The 13,155-nt window shown below is 44.3% G+C and overlaps 2 protein-coding genes across 7 annotated transcripts in view; one reads left to right on the forward strand and one right to left on the reverse strand.

Moving 5' to 3' along the window:
• The window catches only part of DCAF5 (DDB1 and CUL4 associated factor 5), a 104,216-nt gene extending 98,377 nt beyond the window's left edge, over positions 1 to 5,839 (reverse strand). The window contains exon 1 of one of the 4 annotated variants that reach the window (XM_047861172.1): positions 5,710 to 5,839. Coding sequence is in view for 2 of the 4 variants with exons in the window: in XM_047861170.1 (XP_047717126.1) it covers positions 5,531 to 5,744 (214 nt within the window). In the remaining 2 variants the exon portion in view is untranslated. Of the gene's footprint in view, positions 1 to 5,177; positions 5,328 to 5,530 lie in introns of those variants that run through there. The other 3 variants (XM_047861170.1, XM_047861173.1, XM_047861174.1) reach the window with 3 other exon arrangements.
• A 159-nt stretch (positions 5,840 to 5,998) lies between these two features.
• The window catches only part of EXD2 (exonuclease 3'-5' domain containing 2), an 89,633-nt gene continuing 82,476 nt past the window's right edge, over positions 5,999 to 13,155 (forward strand). For 2 of the 3 annotated variants that reach the window (XM_047861181.1, XM_047861182.1), the window contains exon 1: positions 5,999 to 6,461. The gene's annotated coding sequence lies outside the window, so the exon portion shown is untranslated. The remainder of the gene's footprint in view (positions 6,462 to 13,155) is intronic. The other variant, XM_047861179.1, reaches the window with a different exon arrangement.

Genomic DNA, 13,155 nt, shown 5'->3' on the forward strand with positions numbered 1-13,155 from the left:
AGAAGACAAAGACAACTTTCTGCTGTGATAATGTCTCATAAGACTGGTGGTCATTAGTTAGACCTCACTAGGTTACTTTATTTTTTTAATGTTTATTTATTTTTGAGAGAGAGGGAGAGAGACAGAGCACAAGTAGGGGAGGGGCAGAGAGAGAAGGAGACACAATCTGAAGCAGGCTCCAGGCTCTGAGCTGTCAGCACAGAGCCTGATGCGGGGCTTGAACTCACAAACCACGAGATCATGACCCGAGCCAAAGTGGGATGCTTAACCAACTGAGCCACCCAGGCGTGACTCCTCCCCCCCCCCCCCCATAGGTTATTTTCAAGCAGAAGTGACAAACCTGGGCATAATTCTAAATCTGCCAATCTTTGATAGATATCAATTAGCAGACTAAAGAACAAGTGGGAAAAATAACATGCATCTATAAATATCCATGTTACTTTATCCTTATGACACAATCTCTATAATTTATCATTGCAATGTCCTCCAAGGCCATCTCTATGATCCTTCTCTCTTTCCCACTAAAGCTCATAAGCAAGAGAATTATTTGCTACAGTAAGTACTATAAACCATAGAAAAATCAAGTATCAATTAAAGTATCATAAAGCAGAGAAGATTTTTTAAAAGAGCCATGCACTGTTACAAACAATAAGCAAATGTTCCTAAAATGCAAGCTTGAGAGCATGGTTTATACCCAATTCATCATCTCTGTTTTCATTGCTTCTGCGTTATAAACTATGCACTCAAAAACTATTTGTTGAACTAATTAATAGACCAAAGAATAAAATATAACTCCTTCACAGCAATGGATTATCAGTAAACAGAAAAGCCTGGAAGAACATCCAAGAATTGATTCCCTATTCATCTTATCAAAATGTGTACGTACTCTGAAAGCTTTTTCAGGCCTATCACTGGTCATATTTCCCCTGATAAACTAACCACTGGACCAACAAATTCATTCTAATTAAACACCTGAGAAGTTCTAATGAAGTTAGACTTTATTCCACTGGCTAAAGCCAAACACCTTACCTGTAGATAACATGCTTTTAGATGAATTTATTTACAAAAAACTGATTCCAGAAAATTGGCATAACAGGGAACTGGGACTGGGAATAAGGAAATGATCGAATTAATAGGTTCAAATTAAGCATATGGTTATTATCACGGCTATTATTTGATGCTTAAAAACACGCTTTGATGACAATACTGGGGTTAAGCTTCTTTACATAGCATTTTTAACTGCATCTCATTGAGATCTTTCTCAATTTTTCACACTGTACAGTGCTTTGTGCAATAAATGTTCGATATTGAAAGCGTCAATCTCCCAAAAGCTTTTTGTGAGGTTCAAGCTTTTTGTGAGTTGCAGCAGTGGCAACCAGACCAAAAGCATGGGCCAGGCCTCTGTGCTAAGAACTTTACAAGTGTTATTTCATTTAATCCTCACCACAACCCTGTGGGGTATTACTGCCCTTACTGTATAGCTGAGGAAACAGACTAAGTGACTTATCAAAGGTTAGCAAGTAGTTGAATTGATATTCATCCCCAGGCAGCCTGATTCCAGAATTCATGCTATTCATCTCTACCTAACTTATGATAAGAAAATAAGAGACCTATGTGAAATGAAATAGGACTAAACAGTTATCTCAGTTATAAATATTATGACCAAGTAAATATAATTAAATGCCTTTCCATTCACAATTCCTACTTAACACTTCGAAACAGTACAGTTGCTGATGCTATTTGAAAAGCTTCTGAAGGCGCTTTTCCTACATGTATTTAGTCATAAGCGTTAAGAAAGAGATCATAATCTCTCACTGAAACTCAAAACTTCATACTAATGGGCTATTAATCTGCTAGTTCTAAAGGTTCCAATGCCTTAAATATCAATTCAGGGAAAATAATATTATTAGATGCAACCAAAGACTTAAAGGGTAAACCCAGGATACCCCCTAAATATGTGTTTCAGTGTAACTTCCTTGATGTTGGTAGGATCTCTTAGAAGTAGCACTTCAACATACATTGTGCCTTCTCATTCCATACCAAAGTCACAACACTATCCTGTCTGCCCCATTTGCACATGTCCATTACCAATAGTCTAAGAACAAGTGTCAGCTAATAACGATACCACAAGTTCCTAAATCCAAAACAGAAAGAAAACAAACTCACATTTTCTCTGAGAGGCCTGGCACTCTGTTTAGCACCCAACTAAACTTTACCTAACATAGTTCTCACAAAAGCCCTTCAGGTAAATGCTGGTATTCCCACTGCATACACCAGGAAACAGACTCAGAGAGGCTTAGGTCACACGTTAAGTGACACAGCAGTGATTTCAACAATGTGTATGCTATACTACACTGCCTTACATGGTATCACAGTTCACGCCTTTCTCTGATAAACAACAAAGAAAACTACTTTTTAGGTGAAAAGTACTTTAATGTTTTAAAACAGCAAGAAACCATCCTCCCACTTGTTGCTGTCACAGTCACACTTCCCAACAGACCATCTTTTCTACTTCCTGATATTCTCTGGTTTACTTTTAATATCTGCTGGCATCATTGTGCCCTGGAAAAAGGGCTAGCTGTAGGAACAAAATAGCAATGAATGTATCCTTAACAAATAGCATTTTATAAGGCCATAGGAATCATGCAAATATTTTTACCCTAGATCTAAGTTAATTCTACCCAACAGTATGTGTCAGTTACAAGAAACGCAAGCCTGCCCAAACAATTAGGAAATGAAAACAGTGAACAAACTATGAATACACTATCATTTTAATCACCACTTTCTAAAGGCTTTAACCAATCCAAGATACAAGAACAAGGACAAAATGCATAAAGGTAATCTCATTACCATCCCAAAGTCTGGCCTCCTACCTACCACATTATTGTGAAACATTAGGGATAGATAGCATTAGCCTCAAAAACACTAAGAGCCCCTCCCCTCAGGTGTTCACTGAAGGACATGATAGATAAGAGAAAATGTAAACATGACACTTTAAATAGTTTTAAATCGGAGATTATTGAAGGACTTCCCAGAACAATATTTAATTAGCTTTAACAAGTTAAGGTGTATTTATGACTCCCAGAGGGGGGCTTCCTAATCTGAAGCAAACAGGAGGAATTTTCTGTTAGCATAAATTGTACTGATAATGGAAGGTGAATAGCTAAAAAGGCTTTTAACGAAAACTCTACGTTTAGGAAATAAGTAAGGAAAGCTAAGTGTATCTGAGCTAAACTTGGAGGGGGGTGGTTAGTGGGGAGCCTGCTGCAAGGACTAGGAAGGAGGACAAGAGTAGATAAAAAGGAAACAGGAAGGACTGAGCTAGAGGAAGTGTGAGGGGAAGGAGGAGGAGTAAGGGGCAAAGAAGACTGAAACCCAGAAAGCACTGATGGAGATGGGCAACTCAGGCCTAGAAAAATAAGGAAATAAATGCCTAAACCAGGAGGTTTGCCATAGCCTGCTCTGTGGGAAGGACTCTCCTCTTCTACATACTAAAATTAAGATAAGGGAAACAAACTGGCCAAGACTAGAGAAAATAGGGTTCATTTAAGACACAGGGGAAGGTCCTGCACAAGGATAACTCCTTGAGAATGGAGGCAACATTTTAGCGTTTTTAAAAAAGTGTTAAAATGTGTGAATTGATAGCATGTGAATTATATCTTAATAAATCTTATTTTTTAACAGTGTTAAGCTGGGCAACGTAGGACTGTACTCACGACTTAATTACCATGATTAGTTGGGCCTATAAAAGAGTACCCCCAAAATTCCCTCACCCAGGAGGGAGAGTTTACTTGTGTCTGGGAACATCTCTGTTGGAAAACATCAGTCTGGAAAGGGGACTAGAATATAACGAATACAGGAGGAGAAAAAAAAAAAAAACAAAAAAAACAACCCTGTGAGCTCTTTAGAGATCTTCCCCACTTTTGCCCTTGGAATTTTTGGCAGTATCGGGGAAGGAAGCTTTTGTTTGGGGTATGCCTTGAAGTGGAGTATCAGGTTTCTTCAAGGGATGATCTAGGGTTAAACTCTACCTAGTCAAAGAGAAAACGATCTGGGGTGGAAAAGTCAAGTCAGTTCTGGAGAAACCCCAGAAGGTTTATCGCGAAAATGATCACACGAGTCTTCTCTCTGCTACCCCTAAATTGGACTGCACGCCTGTGTCACTTCCGACTGTTACTCGCGAAGACGACGGATGCTTTGCTATGATCCCAGAAGTTTCTGGCCAGCTGCCCACTGACGTAAATTAGAAAACCATTCGGGGACCGGCCTGGGTGAAGCGAAGCGCCACGTCCAGCGCGGGGCTCCCGCTTCCTCCCTCTCAATGCAGGAAAAGGGACGGAGTAGGGGAGAAGGCGAGCGGAACGCCAGATCCGCCGTCTTCGCCCGCTTTCGGGGAGGCCCCCCCCTCCCCCCGCAGCGGACCCATCCCCACTCGCCCGCCTAGGCCCCGAGACCCCCCGGAGGAGGGCGGCGGCGGCGAACTCCCCCGCGGGGAGCAGGCGCACCTCCCCCGGGGCAGCTGTCGCCGCGGCCCGCCCGGCCCGGGCCTCCCCGGGAGCAATAGGCTATCGATTCAGCTGCCTGTCGCTAGGAGCCCCGGGAGAGCGAGGCCTACACCGCCCGGCCGGAGCCCCGGCCTCGATTTCGCCACTTTCCCCACACCGGAGGGGGAGCCCGGGGGCAGCCCAGCCCAGCTGGGCGGGAGGGAGGAGGTGCGGAGACTACCTGCAACGGTAGCCGCGGGCAAAGGGGTTGCGGGCGCGGGGCTGCAGCCAACAAGTCTCCCAGGGTCGCCCACCCACCACCCCCAGCCTCACAAGTTGCGCATTCAAGTTCAGGCGGGTGCCCCTCAGCCTCCAGAGTCCTTGGCACTGCCCACACCATAAGAAAAACACGACGCGGAAGAGGCCACCACAGCGGAGGGAGATGGGGCCGGGCCCCTCAGGGCGTCGAGGGGGCGGCCAACAGCCACCCGCCCGCCCGGCTCCTCTCCTCGCTCACCCAGCCAGCCCCCGAGTCGCGGCCCGCGACCCCTGGGCGGCCAGCCCTGTCACCGCCCGGCCCCCTGGCCCCCAGGCCCCTTCTCCCGGACGCCGGCGCCGGGGACTCGAGCTCCCCCTGGCCTCCGGCGCGCCTCGGCCTCCTCCCCCTCCGAATCCCCAAAATGCCCCCCGCACCTTTTAAAGTACACCGAGGAAGAGTTTCCCATCAAACTTTGTCAGGCGGTAGTCTCGCCCCCTCCCCGACCCACGCTTCCAGGGCAGTCATCAGGAGAGACCACTTTACACTTGGGATAAAGCGAATTAAGGACCTGTCAACCATTTTAGGTCTTTTTTACAGAAGACATCCTCTCCCTCCCCACCCTCCCCCTGCAAGGGTTTGAATTTGACACCAAACCTTCCCACCGCAGAAGGGGGGTTGAGGAGGGAGGGGGTGGGGACGGAGGGCAGAAGGAGGGTAGCGAGGGAGAGCGAAAGGGGAGGGTGGAGAGGGGCCGGGAGGCGCGGGGCGGGGAAGGGGGTTGATTTACCTGAGACCAGCCACTGGCCTCCATTGTTGGAGAATTCAATGGCATTGACACAGCCGAAGTGGCCGAGGAGGTCCTTCTTGTAGAGGTTTCTGCAGCCCCGCAGGCGTCTCCTCTGAAAGTCCTGAGTGAGCAGGGGGTCCCCATGCAAGCCCCGCTGGGACAAGAAGCCCACCACTGACCTCATGCTGCCCCCCAGGCCAGCTCTCCTCTTCATGCTGGAACCGCCGCCGCCGCCGCTCGCGCCGCCGCCCCTCCCTCGGCCTCACGCGCGGCCGCCGCTCTCCCCCCACCCAGCCCTCCCCCCGCGCTGCGATCCGGATGGTTCTTTAACCAGCCATGGCAGACGGAGCGAGGTGTGCAGACACTCGGTGGCGTTCGCGGCTTCCAGAGGGTCCCCTCCCTCCCTTTCCCCCCCTAGGCTCCTCCCTCTCCTTCTCCGCCTCCTCCAGCAGCTGATCCTCAGCTGCGGCCGCGCTTCCGCGCCGCGCGGCCCTTCCGCCGGCGGCCGGTGCCGGGAGAACGCGGGTGGCGGCTGCCCCTCCCCCGCCGCGGGCTGCTGGCCGGAAGAACGCGGGCGGCTGGCCTGGAGACCGCGGGCGGCGGCGCGGCTTTCCCGCCCCAGCTCCTCCCCGCGCTGCGCCCCCTGAGCGGCCGCACTCTGTGAAGTTGAGGGCGCGTAACAAACCGAGCGGCCGCGGGGCTGCGGGCTCGCCTTCCTCCCCCGGTGGCCGGCACTCCTTCGCCGCCGGCGGGCCCGGCTCCGGGACGAGGTCGGCTGCCCGCTCTTTTTTTCCGGTGGGGAAAATGCAGCCCGGAGTGGCAGACGGGTGGAGGACAGGCTCTGGTCGCCCTCCCTCGGTTCGTCTCATCCTGGGGCCGCCCGAACCCTGTCCAAGGGAAGGGAACCAGGAGTTAGGACTGGACACTTGGGGTAAGGCCGCTTGGGGGTTTTGTGAGTGCACCCGTCCCTTCCCCACCAAGTAAATTTTTAACACTGCCCACCCCCACCTCCACCCCAGTGCAGTTCTCCCTTCCCTCAGCCATTCAGTAAAAAGGCTATCGGTCTGGTAGATAATAATAGATAATAATAGAGTGGTATATGGGAAAGGGGGGCGGGGCCTAATACATGGGGCGAAAATCGCCCAAACTGAGTTGAGAAGCTCTGAGACACAAAGTACTGTCCATGAGTAACAGGTACATTCGCAAGATACAAGAAGCATTATTCGAAAATAGCAACATCCGTTATTTAATTGGGTGCAGTGAGCTCCTCTTCAAGGTCTTGAGCGTACAGCTCTGAGGCTGTACAGCTGTTAACCAGCAGCTACGTTCCAGGCCAGAAGTAGCTGCACTTCAGCAGGCGGGGAGCCTCCCTCCCCGCGTTGACCCCAGTGAGGAGACTGAGTGTTAAGTGCTTTGGAATTCTACCAGATACAGTAAAATCCCCCTGTCAGTGTATTGTACTTTTCCTAGAACCTATCCCCTGTCGTTAAAATAAACCATGGTGAGCTACTAAAACAGGCAGGTGTCCTTTTTGCCCTTCCAATTTAGCAGGAATTCCATCCTCTGTATCAGAGATAGCGCATGGGCAGTTGAGCGCACGCAGCCATGAAAGGTGGACTGAACATGGAAGAGGACACCCAATCAAGCAAAATCACCTACTTCTATTTTTTGCAATAAGTAATTATACCAATAACAAATATGCGAGTAAGTTAAAGGTCAACGTTTTAACAAATGTTGCTGAACTTAGAAATTCACCAGATTTCAGAAATCATGGTTCTAATGGAATATGATTTTCCTAAACAGACAATGTGTAGTGCTTTCTGTTTTAAAAAGTTTTGTTCTCCGGATGCTTCATAGTGTTTATGCATTATAATAGCCCCATAAAGATCAGTAACAGTATGTATACCAGCTTGATTAATGATTTTTTAGCACCCAATATCTTTTCTTCATAGCAATATAACGTAATTAAACATGTATTTGTGTGATTTTAGCAGAGCATCCCCAACTCTGCTATAAGCTGAGAGCAGGAACCATGTCTGTCTGCTTACCCGTGTGTCCAGAGCCAGCACGTGCTGGCACTTAGTGGCCGCTTGAATATTTGTTGAATATTTGAATGAACTTAGGGAGTGAGGAAGAATCTGGAGGGGAAGGTAATGACTTCAGTTTTGGAAGGATTGAGTTTAAGATATCTATGCTTCATTGCAGTGGAGATGATTTCAAGGCCAGTTTCCCATCTCACTGTTCCTTTGCCTGGCATACTCAATCCACAGTTTCAAAAGCAGGAGTCATCTGGCACCTTCCAGATTAATGAGACATCACTTATACCTACCTTATTTGCTTGGGATGGAGGAGATGGACACAGTAATGATGTGGTTGAAGTGGCCTTTACTGTGGCGATATATGACACACTCTCCTCTCCCCTCTTAGGCATATATCTCCTCTCCACAACTTTAAATGTGACTTGCTTTTCCCCAATCCCTGGAATAACTGTCCCATTTACCACAGCCTAAAAATAGACCAGAATCTGATCACAAGCCAGCCCAATTCTAGGACTTTGCTAGAAACTTCCTTAACTGTTCAGTGACCAACCAGGACAGAAATGGAGGACCACTCAGTCTGTTTATTTCCTACTGCTAGTCTGGGCAGCCTTTTGTAAGGAGAATGCATAAAATCTCTCTCCCTCTTTTCCCATAATTGGGGTTGCCAGATAAAATGCAGGATGCCCAGTTCAATATGAATTCAGATAAACAATGAATATTTTCTTAGCATATGTTTTTCCTATGCAATTTTTAGGATACACTTATACTAAATTATTCATTGTTTATCTGAAATTCAAATAGAATTGGAGCATCCTGTATCTTTTGTTAAATCTGGCGGTTCTACCTATAATACAGCCCAGCTTCAAAAGATCAAGCCCCACGATATCTATTTGCTTTTATTAAGAATTTAACATAGTCTCTTGTGTCATTTATTGCAAACTAATAATATTGTACGTAACTATATAACACTTAATCAACTTCAGTGACCATATGAGCTTGGCCTTTCTGATATAGGCATTCATTGTGAAAAGTCCAGTGTACTTAGCTCAAAAATAGCAAATGAGAGGCGCCTGGGTGGCGCAGTAGGTTAAGCGTCCGACTTCAGCCAGGTCACTATCTCGCGGTCCGTGAGTTCGAGCCCCGCGTCAGGCTCTGGGCTGATGGCTCAGAGCCTGGAGCCTGTTTCCGATTCTGTGTCTCCCTCTCTCTCTGCCCCTCCCCCGATCATGCTCTGTCTCTCTCTGTCCCAAAATAAATAAAAACGTTGAAAAAAAATTAAAAAAAAAAAAAAGCAAATGAAATTGGACTCTTGAATAATCTAACCACTGCATAGAATGCACAGAGAAAAAGGAAGAAGAGTGAAAAATTCTTATTTTTCTTACCTAGGCTCAGAAACGCCAGTGTATTGACACTGTTTTGAATTTCATTCTAGAAAAATGCTGTTTTGAAAATTCATTCTGAAAAAATCTAGATATGGGAATTACTTAACATGGGAACCCTTACTCTTTGCTCCACCATGGGTTGAATATTGATCAAACATAGAGTTCCCAGAAATTCATTTGTTCTTTGATTTCTATTTTGTTTGGTCCTGCTTATCACTGAAGAAGGAGTAAAGAATCTTTAAAAACTGACTAGATGCTAAGGAAATGCTCAAACATTAGAAATTGTTTAGGGGTAATCTGGATGGCTCAATGAGTGGAGCATACAACTCTTGATCTTGGGGTTAAGTTCAAGCCCCACATTAGGTGTAGAGATTATGTAAAAAATTTTAAAAAAGAAATTGTTAAAAAAACAACTAAGAAAATACTAAGACCCTTCTCACACATTTACTAAATTTTAGCATATTAAGAGCTACATATGGAATCTACCATCATCAGAAATGTTTCACTTAAAACATTTTTAATTCTAGGGGCATCAGGGTGGCTCAGTTGGTTAAGCGTCCAACTCTTGATTTTGGCTCAGGTCATGATCTCATGGTTCCTGAGATCAAGCCCAGGGCCGGGCTCTGCACTGAGAGTGGAGCCTGCTTGGTATTCTCTCTCACTCTCTCTTGCTCTCTCTCTCTCCTTCAGCTCCTCCCCCCCCCCCCCCCCGGCCATTCACACGCATGTACATGCATGCTCTCTCTAAATAAGTAACCATTTAAAAAACATTTTCAACTCTAAAGTAAGATAAACTGCTACTCATAGATAAGAGATATTAACTCAGACAAAGATCAACGTCTTAACTATACATATAATTTGACTTTCAAATTTTAAAGGATGTTATTTATTGGTCATTTCAAATAGACAGCAGTCAATTTTCATTTTGAAAAAAAAATCTATTTAAATACAAATTCCTCCAACAAGATATATAGAATCAGAGGATATTGTTTTATAGTTTTTGTTCTTACATTTAAGTCTATGATCCATTTTAAATTCATTTTTGTTCATACAGTGTGAGGTCAGGGTCTACGTTTGTTCTTTTGCATGCGGACATCCAGTTGTCCTACCACCATTTTTCTAAAAAGACTGTTCTTTCCTCATCAAATTGCTAGTGTACAGAAATGCAAGGGATGCCTGGGTGGCTCAGTCGGTTAAGCGTCTGACTTCGGTTCAGGTCATGATCTCATGGTTTGTGAGCCTGAGCCCCAGGTGGGGCTCTGTGCTGACAGCCCAGAGCCTAGAGCCTGTTTTGGATTCTGTGTCTCATTCTCTCTTTGCCCCTCCCCCACATGTGTGCTGTCTCTCTCTCTCTCTCTCTCTCTCTCAAAAATAAATAAAAATGTATGGGGCGCCTGGGTGGCGCAGTCGGTTGAGCGTCCGACTTCAGCCAGGTCACGATCTCGCGGTCCGTGAGTTCGAGCCCCGCGTCGGGCTCTGGGCTGATGGCTCAGAGCCTGGAGCCTGTTTCCGATTCTGTGTCTCCCTCTCTCTCTGCCCCTCCCCCGTTCATGCTCTGTCTCTCTCTGTCTCAAAAATAAATAAATGTTGAAAAAATAAATAAATAAATAAATAAATAAAAATGTAAAAAAAAAAATAGAAATGCAATAGGTTTTTATATATTGACCTTGTATCATTCAAACCTGCTTAACCAATTTATTAGCTCTAAAGTTTTGTGTATGTTTCTCAAATTTTTTATATACAAGATCATCTTCTAGACTCCTAGAAATCCAGATGCCTTTTATTTCTTTTTCTTAGCCAACTGACTTGGCCAGAACCTCTATACAATGTTGAATAGAAGTAGTAATAACAGACATCTTGTCTTACTCCTGATATTAGGGCGAAAGATTTCATCTTTTAGTCACCCCCAAATACTATGTTAGCTGTAGGTGTCACGTGATTCCCTTATCAGGTTGCAGGAGTTCCTTTTTATTCCAAATTGTAGAATGTTTTTTTTATCATGAAAGGGTGTTAGATTTTGTCAAATTCTTTTTCTTTGTTCATTGAGATGATCATATGGTTTTGTCCTTTGCTACATTATGTTGATTGATTTTGTTAAACCAATCTTCCATTCCCTATTTGGCCATCATATTTAATCCTTTATATTCATTGCTGGATTCACCTTGCTAGTATTTTTTTTTTTTTTTTTTTTAAGATAAAGGGTGTGTGTGCTAGCAAGCTGGGGGAAGGGCAGAGGGAATAGGAAAGAGAGAATCTTTTTTTTTTTTAATGTTTTTAATGTTTTTATTTATTTTTGAGAGAGAGAGTTCAGGAGCAGGGGAGGGGCAGAAAGAGAGGGAGACGTAGAATCTGAAGCAGGCTCCAGGCTCTGAGCTGTCAGCACAAAGCCTGACGTGGGGCTCGAACTCACAAGCCATGGGATCATGACCTGAGCTGGAGTCAGCTGAGCCACCCAGGCACCCCAAAAGAATCTTAAGCTGGTTCCAGGACCAGCTCAGAGCCCTTAGTAGCCACAGTGATAGCAACGGGCTTGATCTCACAACTGTGACATCATGACCTGAGCCAAAATCAAAAGTCGGACACTTAACCTACAAAGCCACCCAGGCGGCCCTAGTCTTTGGTTTTCTTAGGATATCTTTGTCTGGTTTGGGATCAGGGCCTCATAAAAGGAGCCAGGAAGTCCATTCTCTATTTGTGGGAAGAGTATGTGAAGGATTAGCATGAACCTTTTTGAAACATTTGGTAGTGGTGCACCTGGCCGGCTTAGTCAGTAGAGCATGGGACTCTTGCTCTCAGGGTCATGAGTTTAAGCCCACGTTGGGGGGTAGAGTTTACTTTAAAAAAAAAAAAAAAGAAGATAAAGCTTTTTTTTTTTTTTTTTTTAAATAAACTTTTGGTAGAATTTACTAGGGACATCACCTCGCCTAGGCTTTTCTTTGTGGGAAGGTTTTGATTACTGCTTTAATGTCTTCACGTGTTACAGTTTTATTCGGATGTTCTGTTTCTTTTTGATTCAGTTTTGGTAGTTTGTGTGCTTCAAGGAACTCACCTAGGTTATTCAAGTTGTTGGCATTTTGATAATACTCCCTTATAATTTTTTTTCTTTCTGTTGGTAGTAATATCAGCTCTTTCATTCTTAATTCTAGTAATTTGGATTTTCCATCTCTTTTTTTTTCTTGGTCTAGATAAAGACTTGTCAATTTTGTTGATATTTTCAAAGAACCAACATTTGGTTTTGTTTATTGTTTTTCTTCTCTTTTTCATTTATTTTCTCTGTGGTCTTTATAATTTACTTCCTTCTGCTTGCTTTGGGTTTAGTCTTTTTCTAATTTTTTAAGTTGGAAGCCTGTTACATTTTGAAATCTTTCTTTTTGATATAGACGTTTACAGCTTTTCATTTCTCTTTTTTTTTTTATATTTATTTTTGAGGGACAGAGAGACAGACAGGGTGCAAGCAGGGGAGGGGCAGAGAGAGAGGGAGACACAGAATCCAAAGCAGGCTCCATGCTCTCTGAGCTGTCAGCACAGAGTCTGATGCAGAGATCATGACCTGAGCCAAAGTCGGATGCTCAACCGACTGAGCCACCCAGGCAACCCTATTTCTTTCATTTCTCTTTAAGCACTATTTTAACTGCATCCTGTACATTTTTGTATGTTGTCTATTTTCATTCATCTTAAGGTGTTTGCTAATTTCCCTTATTTCTTCCATGACACACTGGTTATTTGAGAGTGTTTATTTTCCACATATTTCCAAATTTCCCAAATTTCCTTCTGTTCATTGATTTCTAATTCTTTTTTTAAAGGGGGGATTTTTCACAAGTCTTGAAATGAATTCCCAGGCTGTGTAGTAATTGAATTCAGTAAAGTTAGAATATTACTTGTTATTAGAACTTTCAAATCATATTCCAACTTACTTTCCAGATGTTTAGTTCAAGTTTGCCATGCATAATTCTTCATGGTGAATGAAGTCTAGTTTGAAATAAACTTTATGGAGTGAAAGTGCACAGAAATTCTCAATGGCCAGGATTATTCAGTGACATTTTCTATGATATTCTATACTAACCATCTGGGTTTTGTATATTTGAAGTTTCCTTGACAAAATCATCATGAGCCAGCTGCTTTTACTTTTATTTTTAATTATTTTTAATTTTAGGCTTCCATATGAATAGCCCCTAGTGAGTGGTATGAGAAACTGTTAAAAATA

Source organism: Prionailurus viverrinus, chromosome B3 (assembly GCF_022837055.1).
Source record: "Prionailurus viverrinus isolate Anna chromosome B3, UM_Priviv_1.0, whole genome shotgun sequence".
NCBI lineage: Eukaryota > Metazoa > Chordata > Mammalia > Carnivora > Felidae > Prionailurus > Prionailurus viverrinus.